Source organism: Lampetra planeri, chromosome 34, assembly GCF_965212315.1.
Source record: "Lampetra planeri chromosome 34, kcLamPlan1.2.h2, whole genome shotgun sequence".
NCBI lineage: Eukaryota > Metazoa > Chordata > Hyperoartia > Petromyzontiformes > Petromyzontidae > Lampetra > Lampetra planeri.
Genome location: NC_136140.1, coordinates 4,133,821 through 4,161,436, shown reverse-complemented (window position 1 = coordinate 4,161,436; position 27,616 = coordinate 4,133,821). Strand labels below are relative to the sequence as shown.

Genomic DNA, 27,616 nt, shown 5'->3' with positions numbered 1-27,616 from the left:
GTGAATCTGGAAGGCTATGCTTAAGAGCATGATCATAAATGCCATGACTGAAAACGAATAGTAAGTCAACGTGACATCTTAGCTCCCATGTAAGAGCTGTTGCTCAGGAGAACGTCACAACTCCCACGACACCAGCCAATCGCTTGCCAGGAGGACATAAATAAGCACCCATCCAACTAGGCCGTCATGATGTCATCACTCCATGTGTTGTGGCTGAGGAAAGTATGTCGTTATTAATATTATCAATGATAACTCTATTATTGTTTATACTAGTGATGTTAAAAACACTGATAGCAACGCAATTTATTTTTTATTAATTCGTTTTTTCATTACGTTATGCTGTTAATTATTCTCAGTTACAATAGACGTGGATGAGTGGTCCTGACCACTCTTAAGATTTCTTGCAAATGGAAGCAAAGGCCCATGTCGTAACTCTCATATGCTCAGGGAGTTACGAGAAATCTTATCGCAAACAGAAATTACAACATTGCTATGATGTACTCCGTCCCTCTCTGTGTAGCAAAGAACGTCCTCACGCTGTCGTCCGTCAATGCGTGGGCAAGGTTTGTGCGACGCGCTTTGGGCAGCTCTGCAGTGGCGCATAACCACACACACCCTTCTCAACACGACTGCTCGCGTGCCTAATCCGGCACAAAGAACGGAGACGAGAGAGGCTTGCGGGTCAGTTTCAAAGCAGATCTGAGGGGCCTGCCATGCGTAGCAAAGCTAACAACAACAACAAAAACCACACACACGCAACGATTAGAGCTACATTTCGTCAAATACAAAGTCACAATGGAGAATGATCTGTAATTTATTTAGCAAAATCAAGTTGGGGAAAAAAGAGGTTTGCATGAAACGAAGAACAAAAGGGAGAGAATACAAAAAATGTGATTTTAAGAGGTCAGAGTTTCATTATTTGGTATAGCCCTGTGAGCCATGCGGCTCTTAAGTCGGGTGCAACCGCAACAAACAAAATACGTGATAAATTTCAAAGACTGTAGACATATAATGGAACCATATTTGTGACGCAAAATGTTTGTCTTGAGCATTCGTCCGGCAGAGATATCACCTGAACAATGTTATATTACACCGTTGTCCGCAAAATTGTATGCATCCATCGCGATCACACACATGCTACATCACGGCGGTTTTTTTCATCACTTTCGATATTATTTTTGGGGAAAATTTGGCTTGCTTATTATTGCAGGTGCGCTTCGTGGCAGATGCTGGGAAAAGATGAAAAATATGTAAATGGGCTTCACTCAGTTGAGTGTTGTGCATTAAAATAAAAAAGCAAAGCTTAAAAAAAGGAATGGAATATGAAAAAAAGCTAAAAGCCCCCCGCCCTTTCCAAATGCTCACCCACCCCCCCTCCTCTGTCCGTTCCCCTCCAGTAAAACAGCAGAACTTGCCTCCCTGCATTCCTTGACCTCTGTACACCTAAAAGCGTGTCCCGGGCAACCAGTGGCAACAGAGCTCGGTGATGGTTGTGGATCAAGTTGCTCACCGCTCATGGCCTTGATTCTCATTTATCTATTCATTCATTTGGCCAGCTGTCTTTTATTCATGTGCCAGCAGTTCAACCCCCCCGCCCCCATGCAAATTCACCCCCGTAGTACATTAAAAGAAAGGGAAGACAATACAAAAAACTAAAATAACAGGGTTAAAAGCAAGTGAACAGCCCTCTGCATTGCAGAGTGGGGCAAACGAAAAACTCCAGTACTCGCCAAATTAAGATTGAAGTAAAAAGTAGACTGGAACAAAAATAACAGGACTGGAATTTGGGAATTGCTCATTTAAAGCTAGTCCAAATGCCCCTGGATCCCTGAATGATGTTGTCCAGTGTAAATGTCGGGTTGAATCTTATTAATATTTATACCATTGTACAATACGGAGATAAAAACATAGATAATTAATATAATCAGTCACGACTAAATGCTGTTGTTTAATTGACGGATGCATAAACGAGCCTGCAAGTTTCCCGACATGTCCTATACAGTGGGTTTCGTTAACAACAGCGGGATCACTGTAAAGTGCTTATGCATAGCCCTCATTGTTTAGTGGAAGCAACTCTGCTATTTTGTTGGAACCATTATGCGGATAAGCGACAGCCCAAGTAAACCACTCCATATGCAATTTTATCTCTGGAAAATAACAAGTTACGCGTTTACGTGCCAACTTTCATTATAAAAAACACTGGTAAAAAAACTCAGTTGTTGGGTTATAGCTCTTCAGAAATGCAATGATCGTCATGCGGCCGAAAAATAATTCTCAGCTCGCGGACACCAAATGAACTGAATGAATCTAATCGGATGCCTCCCACGCATATGGGCCTCTGCCTCAGTGCAGTCACCAGTCAACAAAAAATATTTTTCACCTGCAATGCCGCAGATGTGTGTGGGCTAAAACTGCGCGGGATAATGCCTGTGTATGTTGTGCTGCACGGTGGCTCTTCTGTGACACAAATGCACCATCTGTTTGGTTGCAAAGGTACGCACATTTCACCTATCACTCCGCGAGAGTGATGCACTTTCCGACATGCCGTGCTAAAAATGTTTATTAGGTGCCAGTAACACGGATGCATTTTTAGTCCTCAGAACTAGCAATACACCAAATGAATTACATGTAAAAATACAATTTTAAGATGGCTTCTTTGTAGAGTTATTGGTGACCACGATGAGCCCATCAACTCAATACACTTGAGAATTCGGTTTAACTATAGTTACAATTCGTTTTAACTATAGTGACTATCTCTGCAGTGCTCGCTCCGTGCTCAGACACATCAGCTGCCTCAGCCACTTTATGTATATGCCTTCTCAGCGAACTACATAAGCCAATCGTGCAATTCATTCGTTCCAACAACGAGTGATGCTGTGTCACACCGCGGCCATCCCGTACAAACTGCCGCACGTTATTTCACAGAAGTCCCTCGCGTCCACCCCCCACCCCCCCGTGACATCGGACGTGCCCAAGCAGTGAGCACACGCTTGAATTCTCACCTCCTGCCGCTTGATCTCGCTGCGCGAGAATGCCTCGTGCGCGCCAGCATCGTACGTCTCGCTCCACAGGCGGCTGTTGCGTCGTTTCGGCGGTGTGGGGGCCACGTGCTTGCTGTACGGCCGTACCGAGCAAGTAGGCGCCTGGTTCTCGCTACGGAAGCTGATGGACCGCTGCTCGCACACGCACACACACACAGATATTCCTTTACATTACATTTCGATATTTTACTAGGTTATTTAATTTTAGTGTGTCCTCCTGATTTTCAGGCTTACTTGCCGTGCAGCACCACGTCTGTTGACCACTCATTGATATGCTAATTTTTTCTCTAACCCCCCTCCCTCTCTCTGCCTCCGCCCTCCCCTCTGTCTATTTAAGGCCACCCCACAGAGACGATCACCCCTCTCAGTTACCTGTGTTGCTCCCGCTGTATCTTGGTGATATCTGTCTGCTAATATGTCTGTCTATAGTTTTCTGGTTAGATTTTATGTCGCTATTTCATTATACCTGATGATGATTGCTTGTGTTGCAATCGAAACGTCGTATTCTATTATTTAATTTAATTTATTATTTTATCTTTAGACGTGACTTAACCGAAAGAACCAAATAATAATTCCTGCAGTCACGAAAGTTCTAAAAATTAAGATTACACAGATATTCCGTTGAGCACTGTGGACTGTATGGAGAAGGGATGTGAGTGAGCAAAAACAGTAGAAGCCCTGTTAACGACGGGCCTCTACAGAGCCCAATGTGTTCGCTTACTAACCATTCCCCTATTAACGGGCTGTTGTAGGTTAATTAAGGCATTGATTAAGCATGTTTCTTTTAATATTGTGTGTTTATAATGTTGTTAGTATCTTTATGTATTAATATCCATTGTTTAAATATTCTAACTGCGTTTTTTGGGTGAAAAACGGTAACTTTCGATGCTATCGGAACAATTTAAGCCTTTAACGTGTATTTCCTATACTAAATAACAACCAAATCACTTAACGACCGGTTTCGTGGAACCAATTACCGTCGTTAAGAGGGGTTTCTACTATACTACGAAATGTTCGTGAGCACATGCTAAGGCTGACATAGCACAACATGGGGGTGTTGTGGGCCCCAACCGCTGCTGTTTGTACACACTGCAGCAGGTTCTTATTTATGGCTAAGTTAAACTAAAAGAACCCCAGGCCAAGTGCAGATATCACATGTCATTTGTTATACATGGTCGAAAAGCAAATGCAGTCGCATCATAATGCATCATGAAAATGACAGCACTAGCGCTCCACGCACACAAACACACATCTATAGACACATCCACCTTTTTTAATGTCCAGTCTGAAACTTCTATATCAAGCTGCGGACTACACACATTGGCAGTATTAAATAGGCATACTTAAATAAACAAAACAGTGGCTGAATTTGCAATTTATGGTGGAAGCCCAGAATCAAGGACAATCTGGGTTCTAAGCCTAGAGGGTATTTTGAGCTCCTCACTCATGCCTGAGGGTCTAAACCCTTCAGTCCCCAAATCCCCTTGGGGCTTTTATGCAGCTGACTGCTTTGGCTGTCAGTGACGAGGGCCCTCATGAGATTCATGAGGATCTTGTTCCATTCATGAGCTCATCAGTGTGGGCAGGCTTGAGGTTTTGGCTGGCACAGGCCTCTAAGCATTGTGCGTCCTATCTACAAAAGGGGGTAACCTGGCCACAGGCCACGCACACCGCCGGTGCGGAGGACACGTGCACAGTGGGAGGGGGAAAAATTGAACGTGCGCGGGGCTTGCCGAGTGACGCCGCCTGCACCACGGTCAGCGGGAAGCCGCTGCTGGAGTTACGTCGCGCTCGGCTCGGAGCGCCGCACTCGCTGCCACAGACGTGGACTGACGCTGCACACGCAATATCTGACATTTCCCCCCCACTTAATTACGATAGATAAAGAAAGCAACGAAGAGGACACGGGCGGCCTTTGTGCGAGCGGGTCCCCTCCTCACTGTGCGCCCCTGCGCGTGTGATCCACGGCGATGTACACACAAGCTCTCTCGCGGCGAGCTGCTCAGCAACGAAACCTCTGTGCCGATGGCTAAGGCAACTTCGTCGTCAATACGACACGATCGGCCAACGTTGGCAAGTTTGCCATCGGTCATCGAAAGTCGGGCATTTTTTTCATACAGCAGACACATGCCCACAAAATACAGTAAATAAAAAGTAATAATATCCACCACCACAACTGTTCGTCATTTGGTTTCAGAGCAGAGGAAGAGTTACTGTATTGAGGCAGTCCAACCGCCAACAATAAGGACAAGAGTTGAACAGCAAATGGATCACACGACAGAAAACATTTGTCCAAAGGGAAAAAAAATCCTCCGGAAAAATCGATCCGCTCGCTGTCTATTTCCACAAAAGTGATCAGACAAACATTTTCTTTTAAAACTCTGCAAGAGAAACTTACGGCGGCAGAGAAGGAGGGAGGAGGAGGCTTACCGAAGCCATGGCTGCTGAAGGCGACTATCATGGTGTTTCACCTCCGCACAACACACGGCAACAAGGCACTGTCCCCTCTCCTCTAAGCGAGACCAGGTTCTACCTCGTCCATACAAGTGACATAACTTAATGTGACAGCACAGACAGTCCCCCACAGGGGCTGTGCTGCAGTGGGGTGGGAATGGATGAGATGGCCCAGTTCACCCCCCCCCCACCCCCCAGTGTGCCCAGCTTATGGTAGCACCCTCAGCAACTTCAGCACCTCCCCATTTCTCACAAACAGCGAGGCAAGCGGGTTCTCTCTCTGCAGTCACTCCTTAATGGCTCCTATCAGTTACATGAGCAATTTTTTTCTCCCCCTTTGGCTTTTCATTTCCCCCCCGCCCCTCCTCCACTTCTTTGTCCGGGAACAAGAAACGCTGTCAAAATGTGGGAGTGCCATACATGGTGAAATACCGGACCAGGATCCATACATTTTCTTTGTGTAAAATCAGTAGTAGCCACCGCGACAGGCAGTGACACGTGCGTTTTGAGCATTTGGCTGCTTTATATTTCCACGCGATAAGCCACTTCGCCGAGCTATAATTTGTGGCCAGGTCGCTTCTGAAAAAGAGCTAAATAGCTCAGTGGGCCTTACCTGGTAAAATAAATAAATGTAGCTTCGTTTTAGTCACTATCACCTCATCAGGCGTGTAAAACTTTCATCCTTTAATATTAGCACGCTCATTATTTTTTATTAGAAATTGTGACATTGGCCATTTCAGATAATGCTTTCACACGTAATTACAAAATTAATTTCGAACTTCAGTGGCAAGGTGAGCCGGTGGTCTATCCAGAGTGTTCTCCAATGGTAAAGTCCAGGTCAATTGGTTGAATATGACGGAACAATTTTGGTAATTCTACGTGTAATTACCTAAGAAGCAAAAAATTACGTTAAAGACCTTGTGACTTAATTGACATGAATAATCCAGTGTGTGCCTGTATCATACACAAAAGCCAGGTTTTGAAAATTGCTCAATGTCCCCGAAAGAGTGAGTGGCTGCAATTTTCCTGTGACAAAATATATATATTTTTAAAGCAATAGGATTTCATACGACTAATTTGGGCACTCACTGAAATAAATAATCAGCATAAGGCTGCCTGGACTGTGTAGCAGTGTTTTTGGAAGCAGTTTAGATTCAGTAGATATGCACTGTTGGCCCCATTAAGACTGTGTGGTGCCGTTGACTAAGTAACCCACAACTGTAGCTTTGCTCTTGAACAGCACGTGGCCTCACTGCCAAAAGCAAATTGTCAGGTCTGACTCAACAACACTCAGCTCGCACAAATGCCCGCACTAATGACACAGAATATTCAATGTGTAATGGACAATATAATGTGTTTGACAAAGCCCAAAATGCCCTGCGTGCACAGGACACATGTACTAGCTATGTGACAAAGAAGCAATTTGTTGACAGAATAACATGCACACAGCACTTCATTGTCTCGGGCTTCTACATGTACGTTGAATTTCTTTCGCACGGTACGTAGTAGCCAACCGTGGTCATGAAGGTCTGTATATCCAATTTACAGGTGCCCTTTCGTGAGAACTAATGGATTTGGAACACTTCCCCAGTCATTCAAGCAGTGGGTTTGCAGTAGTGTGATACCTTTATTAAGATAGGATCAGTTAGAATATTCTCTATAAATGCTGCTCTATCAGCAGTCACCAAACATACCAGATTGCTTCTATGGTCTTGCTTTAGGTTATATTTACTTAAAAATAAAAATCACCTCCCCACACCCCCCCCCCCCCAAAATAAATACGAGAGTAGTGTTTGCTAAGGGTTTACAGGATTTCTTAAAATCTTCAAAACTTGTAAACAGTGTTCCTGTTTCCATCATGTGGAAAGGTTAAAAAAAAACTAGAAAAGATTTGATCAGTTACAAGTTCGAACTGGTTTTTTTCAACACATTTCAGATACTTAAAAAGGCCGCTGCAATACAAAAAACTGTGCAGAGGTAACAATTCTCTCCTCAATGATTCATTGTAATGTGAAAATCCTACCTCGAATTGATGTGCTTATCCCCTGGTGAATATAGATTGTATGGTGGGCATGCATCTGCCGTATATAGACAAGTCGGCCACATTAGCTTTTTTGCTGCCTGCAGCACTTATTGATTCCACGCTTTAATTTCCTTACATCAAAAGGGAAGATCATTGTTGAAGTGCTCCTCTATATGCAGATTTGAGTATTTTTTCCCCGTTTCCCTCCTCTTAAGGCCATGCCCCACCTCCTCTTTAGGCCCCACACTTTCCTGTGCAGGCCCCACCCCCTCCTGTTCAGGCCCCGCCCCTTCCTGTTTAGGCCACACCCTTTCCTGTTTAGGCCCTGCCCCCCCTCCTTTTCAGGCTCCACCCCTTCCTTTGTAGTCCCACACCATCCCACTCGGACCCTGCACCCTTTTTATCTTAAAGCCCTGCCCCTTTTCTTTTGAGACCCCACCCCTCCTATTTGCCCTCTGCCCTTTCCTACAGCCATTGGCTTGCACTTGTGATTTTAAAAAAGGGCAGCGTCTCCTTTGTTTTGTTCTTTTATTTCCGTGACACTTGACAACTGTGGACTAAAGCAACTTGATTTGACTGAGACGGCACGAGTGGGTAGTGGTGGGCGGGGCATAGGGGGCAGCGGTGGGGAGGGGGGGGCTTCACAACCAAAATCCCTCTCGGGGCAAAACAATAAGAGTGTGTGAATCAGCCAATTACTCATTACTAGGATGATTTTATAAACATATAGTGATTGTAATAATACATGTTTATTAAGAAATCCGTAAATCTTTTAACATCTGTAAATAATGGCGACATGAGCCCAGCGGTACCGCGCTTGCCGCTTGTTGCAAAGGTTTGCGGTTCGAGTCCACCAAGGCGCCCTGGTAAATATTGCAAGTATATTTACCACTAATTGTGCGCCCGTGTCATGTGCTGGTGTCATGGTCCAAATTTGAAAAATTTGGCCACGTAGCACCATCGCCCCGACGAGGAAACTACCACCGACAAGTCATGTGTGAAACGTAGCACCTTTGTGATAGCCTTGCACTAAAATAATGGCGTATAACACTTAATCACCATGGGGAATCCTATCAAAAAACGTGGTGTGATACACTCTGCCTTGCTTCCAACAGGTTTCTGGGCTTCCACCCGGCTTGTCGCCACCACTCACTGCAATCAGTGGTGGCTCAGAGCCCAGTACGTTCCAGCGTGAGCGTGCCCATACGCGCCCTGGGAGGAGGGATGGGCTCGGGTCTCCCGGCCGCACCCCAAAATCATTGCAGCGCCTACACGCCCACCTGCACGTCTACCCAACCCCTGTATAACAACGCCCTTCCACTGTAAAACAACCTGGTAAAGATTTCCCTCGACCTTACTGGATGCTGCGTGAGCCTACAAGAAAATACTTTAACGGTGTACGAGCTCAGTCATAGCCTTTAGAGAAGCGAACAAGAGTAAATGACAAATCAGTGTAGCACAATAAATAAAGGGCCCCCACTTTGACTGGTTTTTCACTGGATTTTAACTTAGTAATCTTGTTTTTTTTCATACATACCTAGGCTGTGTATATTTGGTTATTGGATACAAATAAGAAGTTTCATGAATTAGAAAAAATCATTTTAAATTAAGGTTAGGTGTTCCATTAATATCAATCTCATGGCATGTATGTATAATGAACTTATTTCGCACCGTATGTAGGCAACCGTGCTAATCAGAGGTACGGGGGGGGGGGGGGGAAGGACAAACTAAACACAAAAAGCAGTTCTAAAGAAATTAGTTTTCAATTTATATTTAAAAGTGCATAGCTCCAGTGGCTTCCTCATATCGGAAGAGCATTCCAGACGACCGCAAAAGTGCATCTGAAAGCACGCGATGCAGTGACCGTCTCTGTTCGATGGCAAGCCAAAAAACGCTGCGAGAATTTGCTTGATAGCTTATGATCCTTGACGAGACATCGCTGCATTGTTGTAGCTTTATTAAAAATGCATAGGAGTGACATCAAACGATTTGACTATAGAGTGCTTCACTGTACTATTAAAGGAGTTTTCATTTTTCACGAAGCTTCAAACTCATGTCGGACTGCCCAAAACACACAGCCTAGGTAAGTATTTACAAGATTATTTGGGTTAGGTGTTTCTTTAATCAACCCTTTCACTTGCAGCCTCCATGTAGAGATAATTATAACAATGGCTATTAAGATGTATATCCCCTTAAGATTATTTGCTACCTCTTGATATGAAATTTATGGGCTATGTACTCCCTGGGGTGGAGTGGTGGTGCAGTGGTTAGCGCACTGCGCTATGAATCCGTCCACCCGAGTTCAATTGCTGGCCACGGCTAACTTCAATGGTGTGTGACATCGAAACCGGTCATTCATCCCGTCCCCTCCCCCTTGCACCAACCTGCAAAGGCCAGTATGGTGAAATATGGTCAAACAACCCCCGTGACCAGGGGTCGGCAAACCGCGGCTCTGGAGCCTCACACGGCTCTTTAAAGGGCTGCTTCGTGACATTATTTACACGAGTTTGTGGCTCTTGAAATATTGTATTTTTTAAATGGCCCTTCTTGTTATTTTGGTTGCCGACCCCTGTCCATGACCAACATAGTGTCTGGGGGGTGAGGGGGGGAGGCCTTGATCCCGGAATGGTTTGACAAAAGACCTGTAAAATATACCCTCTGACACAGTCATTTCAGAACTGGCTCAACGAGATTTGTAGAATTGTTCAAGTCAGTGATACCATACAGGTGTTAACAAGGTCAGCAGACAGATGGGGCTTTCATAGATACCCCTAAAGTTAATGTCCCTAAACCAAATGAATGTTTAATGTTCATAGGACCCCTGCATCTACAATCATTGAACCGACACCAGTGGGTTAACATAACCAATCAGGAATTTTAAAGGCTATATCTTGGCATTTAAAATGTTATACATTTCTCAAGGTAAACAGCCATATATAAGTTCAGCACTCATACTGATCTCTCAATGAGCACAATTTTACGGATCGATTATATGGCTTTTTAAAAATCAAGATATCTTTTTTCAACACTTGTTTGAAGAAAAGTTACCATCACAAACATATGTTCCATTAAATTCAGAGAATGTTTTTTCTCTTTATAACAGCTTCAGCTCAAACACATATAACTAACACACAGCACGCATTGTACTGCTATATTTCCATATCGGGCAGTGTCTTGTGATTGCCGTGCTGCTGGCCTTATTAAACAGTTTGTATTCATGATGACTGATGAATACCATACAGGTTGCATAACAGTATTTAGCTTGCCCTAGGCACTGTCTGTAGTTGTTAAAGGGGAAAAAAAATTGCATGAAAAACATCCTCGGCTGTGCTGTATGCCCTAAGATTAATTTCATTAATAACAAAACGTTATCTTTGTGAATTCAGTTGTTATTCATGTCTCGTCGTTTTAAAAGCAACCTGTGAAATTTAATTTAGAGCAGTAATTTACATACCCAATGGTCACTGACTATGCAATGCTGCTGTGAGAATAGGCTCACATGATGCATATGATGTACGTTAAAAAAACAAGCATGCAAACTTAACCAATCGGCAACAACAACTCACATTTATCAATTATCTTGTCATTTCCCACAATGAGTTGTTGGTTTTATGGTTAATTTCGATTTCACCGTATTACATGGATTTACAGAGGGCTCATGCTGGCCAATAATACGCAAACATGTTTGTCACACAGGGGCTTATTTTTAAACCAATGAAGCGGTGGAGAGTAAAACTGATAACATCGCAATGCATCCGTTAAGCCCTGACCATGAACAGTCTTTCTCGATCTCTCATGCCTGAGCAAATTTGACCAGATGGAGGAACAGATTGCAAAAATGTTTAACAAAGCTGTCGCTGCAACCAGTACAATTACTCTCCACACGTGAATGCAAACAACGGCGACCGGTGAGATCTAAAGTAATATGCAACACAAAAAAATAAAACTGGGTTTTAGTAATTATGTAGAACCTGGTTTTCATAGGTGGTCACCGACAAGCTCTGGCTCAGATACAAATGAAATTAATCTCTGTGCCAGGCACTCAAACTTATAATTTGATAATTATTTGTTTCGTATGGATGGATAAACTCCGACCCTCCCCCCACACGGGAGGCCCTCGCACCACATGACCTCTCTGATGCCATTTTAGCAGTGACAAGACTAATCAAGGCACATGGTAATGAACAGGGTTAATGCAACGCAAATAACTGACCCAATCACCAACAAAACATTTGAGTGGATGGTGGGAGGGATGCCGAGCGAGTCGGTGACTACCTATGCATCTGGCCCCTTTGGCTTAAAAAGCTTCCGATATACACTCACGAACCCATGAGGCCATCCTCTGATGTGACAATGGCTACCACGTTTTTCTTGACCACAAAGGACAAAACGCTGCTCTGACTTACTCCAGGCCTTGGGCCTGTCCAGGTAAAGAGCCAAGGCCCTCACTGGTTATAATTTATAAAGCCTGAACTCTTCAGGGGAACGAAAGGTACATGGGCAGAAGGACAGGAGCACGATTTCCTGGTTCATGTGTAAATCTGAAAGCACCTCAGCCACAAAAACAAGGTGAGGCCATAGGCCGCCACCAGAACCTGCAGCTAACTCAACTTCCTTGCTCAGTTGATGGCCAAGAGAAAACCCATCTTTACATGTGCAGATTTTAGGGGGCATCGCCCAAGTACAGTGGGGGCTGCTTCTGCTTCAAGAACCTCAAGACCAATTTGGTTAAGCTTACTGTACGCACCCCAGGAGGTCCAAGAAACATCACCTCTGGAACAAATTGGGCGTGATCAGCACCCTGGATGCCCCCTTCCTTGCCATCCTCATGGGAATCATAGGGAACAGGGGCAAGAAGTAGCCCGGGCTGCCAGCCCACTAACTAGAGCGTCCGTCAACATTACCTCTTGTTGCCTTAACCTGGATGCGAACTGCTCCAGTTCGGCGTTCTTCCTGGACGCGAACCATTTTTCTTAAACACCTTCAATTGCAGGGCCCACTTGTCGAGATACATTCTCTCTTGGCTCAGCCAATCCACCATACGTTTTTCTACCCTGGCGAGGTGAAGAGCCAACAGCCCCACCTGATTTTGTTTTGCCCAGGTCGAGGGCGTGCAATTCCTGCATGAGCCTGTCAAATTTGGGACAGCCCTGCTTGTCCACCATGGCTATTGCTCTATGTATGTAGAACGTATTTCGCACCGTATGTAGCCAACCGTGCTAAATCGGTGGTGTGACGTTGTTGCATGACACCAGGACATCCCGGCCTGCCACCACGCCAATGACAGGAGCTAACGCCAACCGAATTGCTCTCACCTCAAGGAGGTTTATGCTTTCCTCCATCTGCCACAGACCATTGTCCCTCAAGGACTCTGTTTCTAAGACTTCCTTCATTAACGGGTCCAGCAGAGGCCACGATTCCATCCAGAAATCTTTCAGAGGGCCCGACGAATTCCAGGGCGTAAACCTCGTCTATAGTCAGAATGACTTGCTCGTCACATGTCGTTTTCCCTCCATATTTCTAAAAACAGTGTCAGGTGGCACCCCAGCCATGGCCGTGGTGGGACCAACAGCAGTCCACCTCCAGCCCCATCTACTGCACAGCTTGAAGGGGGCTTGGCTAGTCGTATCGGACAATGTCAACCAAATGTTGGTCCAGGGGCTTTCCTGCCTCGTTTGACACCAGTGGCTTTTTAAATACTGCTGGCTTCTCGCCCTTATTGGCCTCTGCGTCTCTCCACCTTGAGGGTCCGGGCCACCGTCCTGAGACCCCACTAGGTGCCTTGGTAGTATCTCGCAAAATGGTTCCTCCTCGACAGAGCTTGAGTTTCTGAACATTATCCTTCCTCCTTGGTCTTTGGTTTCTTAGACGAGTAGAGCTCATTGTTACCGGACGCCTCATCTCGGCGGTTCTTCCTTTTTGGCGGGAGGCTTGCAGGGCCTGGGCAGGGCCCAGGCCACTAGCGGCCCCCAGCCTGCTTGGACACTGTCCAGAAGGAGGTTGAGGATCGTCTTCCCTAAGTTAGACACAATTTTCCCAAGTTCTTGTGAGAGGGACCTCTGCTGGGCCGTTCGAAGGTGTTATTTTGCCAGGCCCTCTTGTTTCTGAGGCCTCCTCCACGAGTTCCTCATCTATAAAGTACCACTCGCCCTGGGAATACTTGTCCAAGCTGTAGTGCTCCGGGGAGGGCTCGCACACTTGGTGCATTCATGTCAGGGCCGCATTCCTGGCTCGAGCTCTCTTAAAGGCCACGGTCCACTTTTGCTTCTTCTTCTTCTGCAACATCGGCAGGGTACCCCGTGTCGTTTTGAGCACGTGTGATTGCATATCACCTCATTGAGGCAGGCAGGTATCACCCAAGGGTTCCCGGCTGAATTCATTTTTCACACACTCGCGCAGAGGAGCATGGCAAGCTGGGACTTTTGGGTACTGGCGGGCAGCTGCTGGCCACGTGGATAACCTGCACTCCACTTCGGCGCATCAGGTCACAGACCCTACATTTCCCAGGCTCCTGTCACGCTGGGGTGTTCTGCGGAGGATAAGGGCCTCGTGCTGGCCCCAGGCCTCTTTAAAGGTGTGACCCCTGTCTTAGGAACTGCTTGCATTGGGCCTGGCTCCTTAGGAGCACAATGGCCTTCGCCCACGCCATCACCGCCATCTGTTGCCGAGGCTTTTTGTCGTCAAATTTTTAGCTTCCATGTGTATGCGACCCAAGCAGTGAAAACACAAGGAGTGCGGATGGCTCAGTTTCATATACGTCTGTCTCTGCATCTCCGTGTGAGCAACAGAGACACACAGAGATATAAAGACACAGACACCCACAGACACAGATATACAGAGACAAACACTGCGACACACAAAGGTGTAGATGCTAGAGTATAGAAGTCTCTCAACCCATGTACTGTAGACGTTGGTGGTTAGCGACATGTCATGCCCAAGTTCACTTACCAAAAAGGGTTTCCCTATCTCTCTGTTTTCTTTCTCTGGCCTCACGTCTCTATGTCTGTGTCCGTATGTTTCCTTGTCTCTGTGTATCGGTCTGTATCTCCATGTCTTTGTGTGCATCCATGTTTCTATGTCTGCCTGTGTCTCCATGTGTCTACTAGAAACTTTGTGTGTCTCTGCCTCTCCTTGTCTGTGTCAGTCTTCACATCTCTTGTCTTTGTTTTTGGTTGCACCTTCCATATAAAACCCAAGGGCTGTACGACTTTAATTGAAAGGGCAATGTTTTTAGCCCAGATGAATGGAGCCGAGGCTGCAGCACACACCTGCAGGGTCTGGCCGATCCGCTTGACCGTGCCAGCCTTGACGGGGGTGATGAGGTTGGCCAGCGAGGCGACGCGGGAGAGGGGCCTCACCTTCTTCGTGCTGGGCTCCTGTAACGGCACACGATTAAACATATTAACGTATAATTAACATAATAACTCATTCAAAATGCTGATCTGGCACGCGGGGACGTGCTGTAGCAGGTACCATGAATCTCAGGCATGTGTGGGTGCAAAACTATTGTGGAGACTCAAGGGGTGGATTGATTCAAATGTGCAGGCTATCCGCATAAGCTCAAACACACCTGGTGTATGTATTCTACAATGTAACTGCAGCCAGAGTGTGATTAACGCCTTGACTTAAAATTCAAGCATCACTGAATATTGTCGACACTGTCTATAGTGGACATAACATGGTGCCTGATTGAGCACACAAACAACAACCAACATCAGACCATTCACAAGCAATGTGCCCGTTCACTTACCAGGTTCAACAATGCGGTAGTAATTTAAGCGGTTCCCAATGGCTTTACTAGTGCAGGGGCCACAAAGAAACTCATAATTGATGCGCTGCTGCTTGAGTCACATTAGCACAAGCCACAAGTAAGTCGCATGCAAACAAGCCCGACTGAGCCACACAGAGCATTCAGCCTTGGAATACTGTAAAAGCAGTAGTCTAATTAAGCTTAAATTGGAACTATCAACGGATTAGCCAGGGCACTTATTGTAATTTAAATGTGCAGGTAAACACATGGCCCCAGTTAGTTGTTGCCTGACGACCAGTGAATTGGAAAGAACAAATGTCCCATTTTGCATGTGTTTTGGCTCAACATGTAACAGCCAAATGTTATCTTTAAAAAAATAAAGATGGTTGCATTTGTAATCTATACCTGCTTGCAAGTGAACACGCATACACAGGCGAGGATAGTTTATATATTAAAAACGTGCATTATAGCTACAACGGATCGTGGACACTGATGTGAGAAAAGGCGGATTTATCAAAGTCACATGAACCATGCCTCAAGATGATAAAGATTATTTTAAACAAAGCAGACCATATGGGAATAAAAAACAGATGAGCCCATGAACAAAACATACTTCCGCAGATATAGCTGAGTTTAAAAAAGTACGATAAAATGTGTAATACGTGCAAATAAATACATGTTAAACTGCCACAAAGAAACATGCTTCACGGACAGCATGTGTCTAGTCTGCAGAATTACATTTGTCTGGTCAATATCGCCATGTACACATCAAGTTAAAAACGTGTCGCAAGCCGAGGGTGCCGGGTGTGTAGCGCCTACCTCGTCCCCACTTTCTGTTGCCTCCACCTCCCAGTTCTTGAGCGTTGTCTGCTTAACAAACATCTGGCCCCGACTGCGCAGGTGGCACCAAGCTCCACTCGGATTACGAATCGTTCCCGTTTTCTTTCAGCTGACCGGCATGTTCGTCTCGCTTTGGCCACAGTGGGCTTTTTTTTACATCGAGCCGTTGGCTATCCCTTCCAACCTTCCTCTATTAATCTGATAATCTTCACCGACAGTCGCTAAATGCCAACCAGCAGCGCTTCCTGTACTTGAAAATACGGTCGTCACCTTTCTAGCTGTCCCTGACCGTTGTTCTTAATAATGGTTTTCAAATGTTCTTTTTTATCTTCAGCCTTTTGCCGTGCTCCTGGTACGGCAAGTTATTTCTAGCTACACGAAACAGAGTTTTATCTTGAAGCGACGTCAGTTTTGGCTGCCTCCGATTAAATAACCCTCTCACAACTCCCTCTAGCTGATGATTAATTTAATTTGTATTACAGCTCCACCTATGAAGGGACACCCCTCTCGTATTGCTGCAATGTCCCTCTCTCTTCTGCCTCTGGGCTGCGGAGGCAGCTTAACCTTTCAGACGCACGCCTTTGCTCTTTTGTGCTTTCCCCGAATGCGCGGTAACGCTGGAAATGTGGACCGGTGAAAAGGGTACCAACGCATGCGTCTCTCCCGCCAGCGCGTTAACAGCGAAATGACGACTGAGCATGTCAGTGGCTATGAATCGTAACAGAGGCGGTGGCGGGGGGCGTGGGGTGCCTTTGACGTCAGCTGGCACAACCAGACCTCAGACATCGCACAATCCCACGCACTCCCCCACCCACCCCCTAAAACATATACCCACCCACTCATTCAGACATACAGACACACAGCACTCCCCAGTCTGCTCTCATCTCTACACAGCCTGTGCGTGCACAAGGGGGGTAACTCGAGCCCTCTCTGCCTCTGCTGGTCTCCCTGGAGCCTCCGACAGCAGCAGGTGGCAAACCTGTTAGCGGTCAGCTTTAGGGTTGCTATCACTCGGCAAAATCCCTCCCTAGCCCAGCGGGGTCGGCAGCCACAGCCACTTGGCTCCACACACGTTACCCAAGGGCTGTAGTCGTTAATTATCGGGCAGCGGCCATCCGAACTACTACCGCTACCTGCCCTTCCCCCATAGCTGGGGAGTGGAGGGGGTCGATCGGAATCACGCGTGCCGATGCGTGACTCTCTCCAAACAAAGCAGGGGGCTTGGCAGTGCTGTGGCCCCGAGCCTCATCACTTCTCATTGCCGAAATTAGCCAACGAGACGTGTGTCGGTCGCACGGCCAGAGTTTTTTTTTCAATGAAGTTCTCTGCATAGCCGAGTGCTTGCTGAGACATTGAATAAGTGTGACATGCGCAGGGAACCGCGGCAATCGTGGAAGCCTCGGGACAGGTCTGATCAAAGTCAATTTGGAATCCAGCTCAGAGAAAGCTATGTTTGCAAATTGTTTTCATTGATATGTTAACCATAAAAAAAATGTAAAACTCATGTATAAGTTACATACTAACTTGTGTCTAAATCAGTGTTCTTCACTAAGTTTCAGAGGGGGGCCACCCATACGACATCAGTGTGAGGGTCACCGCACATTTGAAACCATTGGGGTTAGACAGCACGGTGATGATGGGGGGTTTTTATATTTGTGTATTGTCGAGGGCCACACGTCAGGAGCCGCACTAAAGGCCACCAGGAGTCGCCAGTGGCTAGCAGGCCTTGCAATATATGCGGCTCATCTGTACGCATGTACGTATGTAAAACATTTTCTTTCTCCAAAGAACTCCTCCTAGACCACTCTACCAATTTAAACGAAATCTCATATATAGTTGATACAAATTAGGTCAAATTGATGGAAAAATTTCGACCTTTGTGGCTGATCGGACTTGGCGCTGTCAGCTCTACCATTTAGAATACCCAAGCATGTGAAGAAATACTCTTTTCAAAATTATATAATGGCCAGGTATATATCACCGGGAATGATGTGTGCATCATTGGGGAAGATGTGTGCAGGGGCGAGGGGAACCAACCAATCTCAACGGCTTTCTACTATATTGTGTAAACTAGTGAGAGACAGGTGAGCTGATGACTGATAAGTATCAGGTGAGTGGTAAATGTGTTTTTTACAAGGGTCAGGTGTCATGTTACCTGTCCATCGCATGGGCTGCCCAATTATGGCTGACCATGGCACTTGTTACACTGTGCGGCTGCAATTCATCTTATAATCACGCAGGAACTGCGTTTATTGATTTACCTTCCCGCTGATTGCAGGCTCTATTTTGGGGACGACTCAGGCACTACTCTGGTCCTTCAGATGTCCACAAATGTGTCCTCGACAAGGCCATCCGCTCTACTTTACGTTACGTAAAATCCTTGTTTCTTACCCAACCCATATGTACCTACAAAGCCGAGTGCTCTTTACGATGGCTCATCATCATAAACCCATTGTACTTGTTTTTTTTTACATTTCGCCATCTGAACACTTCACAAACAAACCATAAAAGCTGCTCTTGAGCAAGTTCCCATGAAGAGAATGAACACAGCCATATTACAATGCCATGATTTCTGGCTTCCAAATCAAACTGCTTTCTAAATTCCAAGTGTAGCTATCCATATTTTAACCCTTGCTAGCTCTGCAATTGTGGGGCTACATGCACGTTTCACGAGATTTGGGAAAGTTGGAACATGCATTTCTAGAGAAGAGAGGCCTGTCTTTGTCTGCTCTCTGCCATAAGTCATTTTAATTTAATTAGTTGTAGCCTTGGAAGGAAAGTTTTAATATTACGCAGACATTGTGTGGTGCGAAAGGTGCTCGTGTATTTCATTTCCTTGCTGCTCCATGCTGTGCAGTTTATTTTGAGAATACTTATCGAATCATCTGAAACTCATTTTGTCCCTGATGGAATATGTATGAGTAGCAGCAGGTCAGTTTAGTAGATTGTTTTCTCCCTGCTATCTGGAAAGATATATATTTAAAGCCGACCATACATAAACCTGTCGGAGCCAAAATAGCAATGACGTGGGATATAAGTAACACAGAGATGCTGGGATATAGACCATGCCTTACCACGTGGTTATTGGTCAAACAGAGTCATGTTCGCTTGCCAATCAGTCACAGGAGGATATTGTTTATTTTTAACCAACTATATTATTCAGAGCAAAAAAGTACAAAGACACTGTGTGTCTTCGTCATCAACAATCAAAGTATCTTCTGGAACACGGCACTGTTTAAGTTAATTTGATTTGTTACGCAAGTGATCCCGTTTTGTCAGCTGCCGGGCTATTTTACAAAGGAGATCCGCGTTTGTGTGTGAGCACAGCAACAACAAGACAAACACATCAATAATATTTTCAGAGAACGAGTACAGGGACCTGAAGGAATATTGTATCAACGAAAAAAAGAAGAGGTAATTAATGGTCGTATATCAAACGCACACAAATACAAAATATAACAGTGGAAACATAATACGAGAGCAAGAGGCACCGGGAAAAGTTATGTTACAGGTGCAAGTAAGCTGTACAGGTAGTCCTCTACTTACGATGGAGATGCGTTAAGACGACCCCATCGCAAGTCGGACCATCGTAACTCGGGGACTACCTGTATATACTTTAGTCTCGCAGTGATATAAACATGCGCTAATCTAAAAAGAAAGCGCAAACATGTGGGGAGCCAAGAGGTGCCAGAGAAGAGGCACGGCTACAAGTACGCTTTGTGGTTGTGGTTTAATAGGGTAATTACGGGAAGTGAAGAGAGAGAACCCAGCTCTAGATGAGCGACAAGGCTACAAAAACGCAGGGCAACAACGTGGAAAGACGTACCTTTTTTTTACCAAAACAAAAGTTTTCACCAATGGATTGTTTGTAGGAACAAGGAGGAACTTCAGAGGCTGTGGGAGGGGGTTCGAGGAAAGAAGTGGTCTTTTGGGTCAATGACGGATTTGTTTAAGGTGAAGACAAACCCAGTGATGGTCACTCCAGATATCCAGGGGGGACAGAATCAAGTTAATGTACAGGCGACAAGAATGAATGGAGGGCGTCAAGGGCCAAACGGATAGTAAAACAGTATGTTAAAATAAGGCGTTTTAAGGTATATTCAGAAGCTAGGCAGTAGGTGGTAAAACAAAAAATAAATTTGTGCAGGATGGTGGCTTTAACTATATTCAGACAGAGTAGAGGTGGGATACAGCATATGTTTCTGTATAGGAATTACATTTTGGTTTTATCTTGTTGGCCATGTAGTCAATGTGGGTCTTGAAAGAAAGGTTCGAGTCCAAGATAATGCCTAATTATTTAAAGTTGTCAATCTGCTGAATACGATGTGGGTCCAGAACAAAATGCATTGGTGGTGAGACAGGTTTGAGGCAGTCATAGTATAACATAACTGTTTTCTTTACTGGAAGAGGGATAACCTCTCGGCTAATACTGATAGCCACAAACAAATGCTTATCAGTGTTGCTTGTGTGATCCTTTGGAACTCGTACCCACATACTGCCCGACAAAAGATAAAAGACTTGAACATAAAAAGCCATAGGAAAGGGGGGGGGAGGGAGCCACTCTCCCACCCACTGCTTGGATGCATACGCTGCCAGAGTTGACACGAGGCGAGAGCAAAGTGAGCGGTGGCGGATGCAGGCTCCGAGCCCTGCCGCCCGACTGAAAAAGTGGCAGTGGGTGGTGGCATCAGCTCGGGGTCACGGGGTGACCTTTCCATTGTGAGGCCAGCCCCCCTGGAGACAATCCCACAGCTGTCCGTGGGTGGAATGGCTTCTGCAGCAAGCGCCAGCCAACACAGCAACATTGGGAGTGGAGTAAAGTTGGCAATAATGGAGGGGAGAGGCGGGGAGATCCCCTCTTTCCACTTTAAGGGCTATGATTCACCCCGCTTGTATTAAAAGTTGGTCCCGGCACATCTCATGACTTGCTTTCGCACTGTAGCGAGGCTGTGAATAAATGTGGGCGTGATAAACAGGCATTGTTCAACGAGGAGAGAAGTATAGGCAAATCAAGAGGGCGGCGGAGCGTAGAGCAACATGAAGGAGCGAACTGCGCCTCGAAACTCTCTATGGACAGATCAAATTGACGAATGAAACGTAAAGAAATGTGAAGTATGTTTGAAGTGATTGCTGTTTTTTATTTCAGCAATGTCCAGGCTAGTTTTGCTTTCCTACACATTTTTGTTTACGTTTTGCTTTTTTGTTATTCCAACTTGTGAAACTCATTTTATTGACATTGATGTTGGCATTTGCTCATCTTGAAAAAAATTATAGTATAAAACACCAGAGTGTTCGAGTTACCGAGTGTCACACTGCAGTGTCGCGAGTTAGTAACAAAGTCCGAATCACAATGAACGGTCCGTGGCACAAACAGCGCAGGCATAAGACAAAAAGTCAGCAAATAAAGCCAATGCTAGGCAGAGCCTGAGTCCAGCTGAGCTTTTCACGTTTCTCTCCATGCGTTCCTCTCAACCACCTCGCTTCAGCTCCTTGGGTACCTGCAGTGGAGCCCTCCAGCAGGACCTATTACTAGCTTTAGCTCCCCAGCTTGAGCTATTCATGTTAAACACCGAGGCTTAACGGTGCGAAAGAAGTCCAACATACATAGATACAAGATGAACTTGAAGACTTACAGGCACTCTTAAACCTGATCCTGTCACCTCCGTGGGATTACTGTATCCAAAACTTCTCCATACAAGAGATCCTTTGGAATGCATCCATCCGGTGCAAACTCCTGTGTTTGATAATGCATTGATCTGGATGTTGAGCAGGTACACTATTGGAAAATCTTATTATTCATGTTAAAACTACAGTAATAACTCCTCCCCTGCAGAAATGAGTATGGATTTATATCCACTGGCAGGTAATTCCTCTTATTCTTTCAAATTCTCAATACGAAAAAAATTGCGCAACCGAGGCAACTGCTTCCAGTCACTGTACATTGTGTTCGGGCGTGAAACAAATCTTCATTACAAACTCTCACAGAAAGCAATACCCCACTGGATGATGACAACACCGTGGAAATAATTCTGACGTATTATACCTTCTCGCATACGCTGCTGTAGAGGAGTTTGTTACGTGACATCACGGTGAATGTGTTTCACTCTCAGAGATTGACTATCCGAGATTTATTTAAAGACTGCATTGAATATAAAATGTTTTAGTCCAATCGGTGACCAATCTGAGCCCATCAACTCGCTACACTTGGGAACCGAACTTATTCACAGGTGGCTGAAAGCTGGATTCAAACCAAGGATTTCAGCAGTGCCAGCGCAATGTCCTGACACACGACAAGTCCCCCGAGTAACACAGCTGAGCTGCAGATATACATCTTGAAGCACTGTTCTGCATCACTACACTCTGCGACTATCAAGAGGTACACCTTCGCAGGACACAATCAGCCAAGCACAGCAGCAAAGTTTTCGGCTGCCCGCTCTCTGGAAGTGGAGCCATGTTTTGTAAACATCCTTTCTGACCAACGAGATAAATAAACCGGCCACCCGTTTTTGAAACCTTAGCCTCGGGCTCAACAGGAAATCAAACTTAAAAGGGGTCCAAGCAAAGAGAGGGAAACTAGCCTCAGGGACTTATTCAACTAGATTAAAACAGGCATTAGTTTGTTCATTTCAAGGCATTAACTGCATTACACGCTCATTCATGTCCATGTGCAGCAGTCATTTTGTCAATCCACTGCTGTACAAGGGCCTGCCCATGCATTGTGGGTTATTTGACCATATTTGAACAAGCTGGTCAGTGCGGTACAGTGAAGGAGAGAAGCATAGATGTACAAATGATTTTTTTCGATGCAATATCCTGTCGCCCCCCTCAACATTCGCCCATTCAAAATTTGAACCACCATCAGCAAATCTCAAGCTGCCATTCGAAAAAGTAATACTGAGGCCTGCGAATCCGCACAGCTCCAATTCCTGTTCCAATCTCTTTTCTGCAGCTTCCCTTTTATCGTTCAATAGCGCACATTCCATATCCAGGTTGCTATTCCAAGACCAGACTTCCTCGTCAGTGGCCATCCTCCCTGGTGACATGACCTCGGTGTGATCATCTCTACGCAAAAAAACCCATCTGTGCCGACGATGCATCTAAGGACAAATACAAATTCCAAACTGCTGAATGAAACAAACAAGAAAAGATTCATGAAAATCAGCATAAAAGCCGCACACCACGCGGCATGGGGCAGCACACAAGGGCCATACAAATGCGTGCCGACACATTCAGCCACTGCCCTCTGGGCAATCCTAATTGTTCAATTATAATTGAAGAAGCCTTGCCGATAAGGGACTTTTGTCATTCAACGCCGCCTTTCGGTCGGGGCTGTTTACCCACCTGTGCCTGCCACCGTGTTTGGCCATTCTAACTCCCCCACCCCCACCACCGCATGCCCATCTCCCGCAGCCCAAAGCGCACCACTTCTTTACGAGCGCGGCGTTATAGAAGTTTTTGCTGCCTCAGCTGTTCAACGGCCAGGCTGGTGCCGACCCTGCCAAGCGCGCGTCACAATCGGAAAGCCCACTGCCGCTTGCAACGTTGTGATCGCTTTCATTCGAATGGCCGGCCTCTGGTGCTGCAGCTGCGGAAACGCAGGCAGCGGCAATGTTTATTTGTTGACACAGCCCACTTTACGCGGATGTGTGCCATTAGACACAGCGCTAACACTTTAGTAACACTTTAAATAGGCTTATCAGAGGATCTTTAAGCAAAATGACCCATTCGTGGATACTATCCTCTCTCAAACTTTCCGTGAAATATTTCCAATCAGTATAAATGAAAAATACAATGAAGAGAAAACCTGCAATTATTATTTAGAGTCCCATCCGTACCAGCGATCTCTGGAGTACAAGTTCAGTGTGCTAACCATAACACATTTGCAGCACCCCAAAGACATACAGAATACATTGCAGTAACAAGAAACCTTGCTCATCACGGAGAACAGCCTCATCTCAACGTATACCTAAGATGTATTAAAGACAGGGTGAATTGTGAACAGCAGCAGTAAGAACCCACGACACTCGTTCGCCCCACACGTTACCTCTGCCTCCTTGGGTGGCGTGCGAATGGCGAGCACTTCTCGAACCCTGCTCCTCCTCTTGGCAGGAAAGTACAGTGGAAAATCCTTGGCCACCATAGTGGGTCCATGCAATCGAGTGAAGCCAGTGGTTTAGGTCCGACTCGGACAAAGGGCAAGAGCTCGGTTTATCGCCGCCTATACGACACGGCTCCACGCCGACTAGCCCAACAAGGAGTGTGATGGGCAAGACTTGTAAAGATCCACCGAGGGCAGGCAGGGGGTAGGGATTGAAGGCAGACATCATGCAGATGGGACTTCCCCCTCGCCCTGCCCTCACCCCCCAACCTATCACCCCGACCCTTCACAAATCAACCCACTACCATTCATCCCCACAGTGAACATAGTGGGGTAGCATGATACACTTAACACCCACACATAACTAACTATCAACAGGCACATCCAAGTAGATTTTAACAGGAGGAATTATGCAGCGCCATGTGCCGAAGCTTAGTTAAAGGAGCTGTAAGAGACCAACTCATCGCCTTGGCACCAACTAAACACTTCTTGTAGAGGAAAACCCTATGAAAATTATTCAATATGCCAAAACTGTCAAGCTAGAGATGTGTCAAGGAAGCATTCAGTGAGAAAGGCACTCTCAATCTCTTGAAGCAGAGGGGACATTTGGTCACCACTGATGGTGCGACAGCCCAGTGTTCCAATTAACCAAATCCAACTTAACAACCGTGGCACATTTCATGTCGAGTTGCATCTGGCCGAAAACCTCTTTAAGGGCTGTACTGTTTGCCCTGCTTTTGAATATAGCCAATCTCTTCCGGGTCAGTTTCCTGCAGTAAACCAGGCAAATCCCTGCTCTCACAGACATCGAGGTGACCACGAAGGCTGCCTTATTGCTCTTTAATAAGTCACCATGTCTGACACGTCCAGAAGGAACAGGGCCTGATCATCCGTCAGCAGGGCTCTTTGGCACTTTTTTAAGGGTGGGGGAGTTCCTTGTCCATCTCACTCGTCCTGCGGGGCCCCCAACTTTTTATTTCCTGCTCTCTCTCTCTGCTAGGCCCTGGGGGACTCTTGAGATACCCGGGAACTCGCCTGCGCTCCAAAAACGTTGGCTGCTCTAGTCATGCCCCCCGCCCAGCAACAGGCTCAATATCACCATACTCAAGCCTCCCACGGGCCTCCCAGATACCTTAGCAGGGATTATCCTGAGCCTAGCTAAGAGCCTCCTCTGCTTGAGGCCGTGGGTCTCCACGCTAGCCCCTCTGCTTGTGTGTTTGACAAGATCTGAGTCATCCCTGTCATTGCAGCATGCTTAGAGGGCTACAACCCACTACTCATGCTGTATTATACACAGCACGGTGTCAATTGTGCGTGCTGTAGAGCTGATGGCTCTTTCCTCGCCTGACTACTGATTCACAAGCGAACGGGGGCACAGCGCTGGCCCCAGATTGCTCCTGCAGGGCAATCATGACTTTGGGGGCTGCTTGCAGCACTGCTTCATGCTCGAACAGAAAAAGGTGGCTTCTTATTGTGCCACCCTCTCTTGCCGTGGATTTTTTGGAGCCACAAGCTGCGAGCCTACGTGTTCTGTCCCTCCCTATCACGCAGAGCGCTGCACTGAACACATTCCTCTAGAATGTGTTCACGCCCAAGGCAGTGAACACATTGAGAGTGCGGATAGCTTAGAGAGCAAAACGAAAAGAGGAGAGCGAGGATAAGCGATAAACAGTAAGAGGGAGGATTATGGAGAGGCAAGATTGAGACGGGAATGGTAGGAATAAGGAGAGCAAGGGTGAGAGAAACAGGGAGAGAGATAACAGGGAGGGAAGTAGGTGAGATACAGTGGAGGAAGGACAGGAATACAGAGGGGAAGAGAGGTAGAAGAGAGGAATAGAGAAACAGAGACAAAGCGAGAATACAAGATAAATTTAGATATATGGTACAAAGAAGGCATGATAAAGGTGAAGAGAAAAAGGGCTGTATATAACATTATAAGTTTTACTGGCTGGCTGGGTGGGAGGGACAGATGGACGGTGACTTCCAAATGACGCGTGGGTTGCTAGTAGTTACCGATGAAAGTTTATACTTGAGATTTTTTTTCCAAAAAACTAAATGCAGTATGGGGCTGTGCAAATTACACAATCAGACGCAATGTTCTTTGGGAAAAGTGGTATCTGGATTGAGCCTGGAATCTGGTCATGGCAAGAGTATCCTTGTGCAAAATAGGTGCCACCCAACCTCGCCCCAACACAACAGGGATCCTCTCTCGTGCATCACACACACAGAGTAGGCGCAGTCTGAGCTCACTCTGCAACAGCGACTGGCCAACACAGGCCAGTGTAGCCACGGGCGTTTCTCCAGATGCAATTTTCTCGTCACGAAAATTGCCAACATGGCAGTGGTGTGGTTGGACATGGGCTTAGGGAGCCGTATATGCACAATGGTCAGACTGCAGTGCCCGTGTGGGGACATTGCAGGGATGCATTAAATGTGGTTCGTTTGGACCACCCCCTTGAGCAGTCAAACGTGTGCGTATTTATGCCGGAGTTTTCACGTGGACCCATGGGTTGATACAATTGCAGATAGGCACTGTGTGTGGGAGTGATGCCGTCTGCTATCCAGTGCACAGGAAAGGCGCCGTGACAAATTACCCACGAGAGTGGGCAACTTCGTGTTGGCGTTCGAAAACAAATTTGTCTGGTAAATTACCCCGCAATTATCGCACCGGAAGCATGGAAACAGGGTTTCACTGAACATTTTAATTTTTACAGGTAAAACCGAGTTACTCTGTAGTCTGTGCTATATGATATAAACGAAACACAGTAGGATACATTATTTTTTCTTCATCTGCACCCGGTTTTACTGAATGTAATAACCCAACGTTTGGCAAAAACTCAGAATTTGGGCGCATGCAGTGTTTGAGGAAAAGTGGTGCTGTAGACCATAACAAAGCGGGGACAGCTTTCATTTCAGGATAATACAAAATAATAATTCGCAAAGGAACAAAATCAGTAATTACATCTTCTCATATCTGTCCCTCCACAAAATATTCATATTTGAAAACATCCCAGATGCTACTGCATAATTGTATCAGCATTGGCTTGCCCGATGACAAGACCTTGTGGCCGATGGGATGTGAAAAAAGTATTTTTCATTACGATATGGAAAGGTGACGCATTGTCCGCTTATATACAGAGTTGTTTAAAAATGGGGGTTATTGACTATAAGCAGAGTTGGCAGGAAACAAAGAGAGGGAAATGTGGGAAGCTGGAAAATGAGCATTTAGTGTCACAGTGGTTAAAGGGGCTTGGAACCTCACACCATGTGACAAGCTTAAAAAAACAGCACCAACTTAGCAGGCTCTTTAAAACCACAAATTATTGCCGTAAAGGAGGCGCCAGTATCTCGGCTAGACACAAGATAATTAGGCATCTTACGTGCAGGGTGCAAACGCTCATGCCGCTCAA

At 45.9% G+C, this 27,616-nt stretch overlaps 1 protein-coding gene across 7 annotated transcripts in view; it reads right to left on the bottom strand.

The window, feature by feature from the left end:
• ARHGEF3 (Rho guanine nucleotide exchange factor 3) overlaps positions 1-27,616 on the bottom strand; it is a 63,161-nt gene that overhangs the window by 23,067 nt on the left and 12,478 nt on the right. For 3 of the 7 annotated variants that reach the window (XM_078610512.1, XM_078610513.1, XM_078610514.1), the window contains 2 exons: positions 14,787-14,894; positions 3,003-3,173 (listed from right to left, as the gene is read on the bottom strand). In XM_078610512.1, the coding sequence (XP_078466638.1) occupies positions 3,003-3,173; positions 14,787-14,894 (279 nt within the window). Of the gene's footprint in view, positions 1-3,002; positions 3,174-5,471; positions 5,619-14,786; positions 14,895-16,087; positions 16,811-24,152; positions 24,382-27,616 lie in introns of those variants that run through there. The other 4 variants (XM_078610516.1, XM_078610517.1, XM_078610518.1 and 1 more) reach the window with 4 other exon arrangements.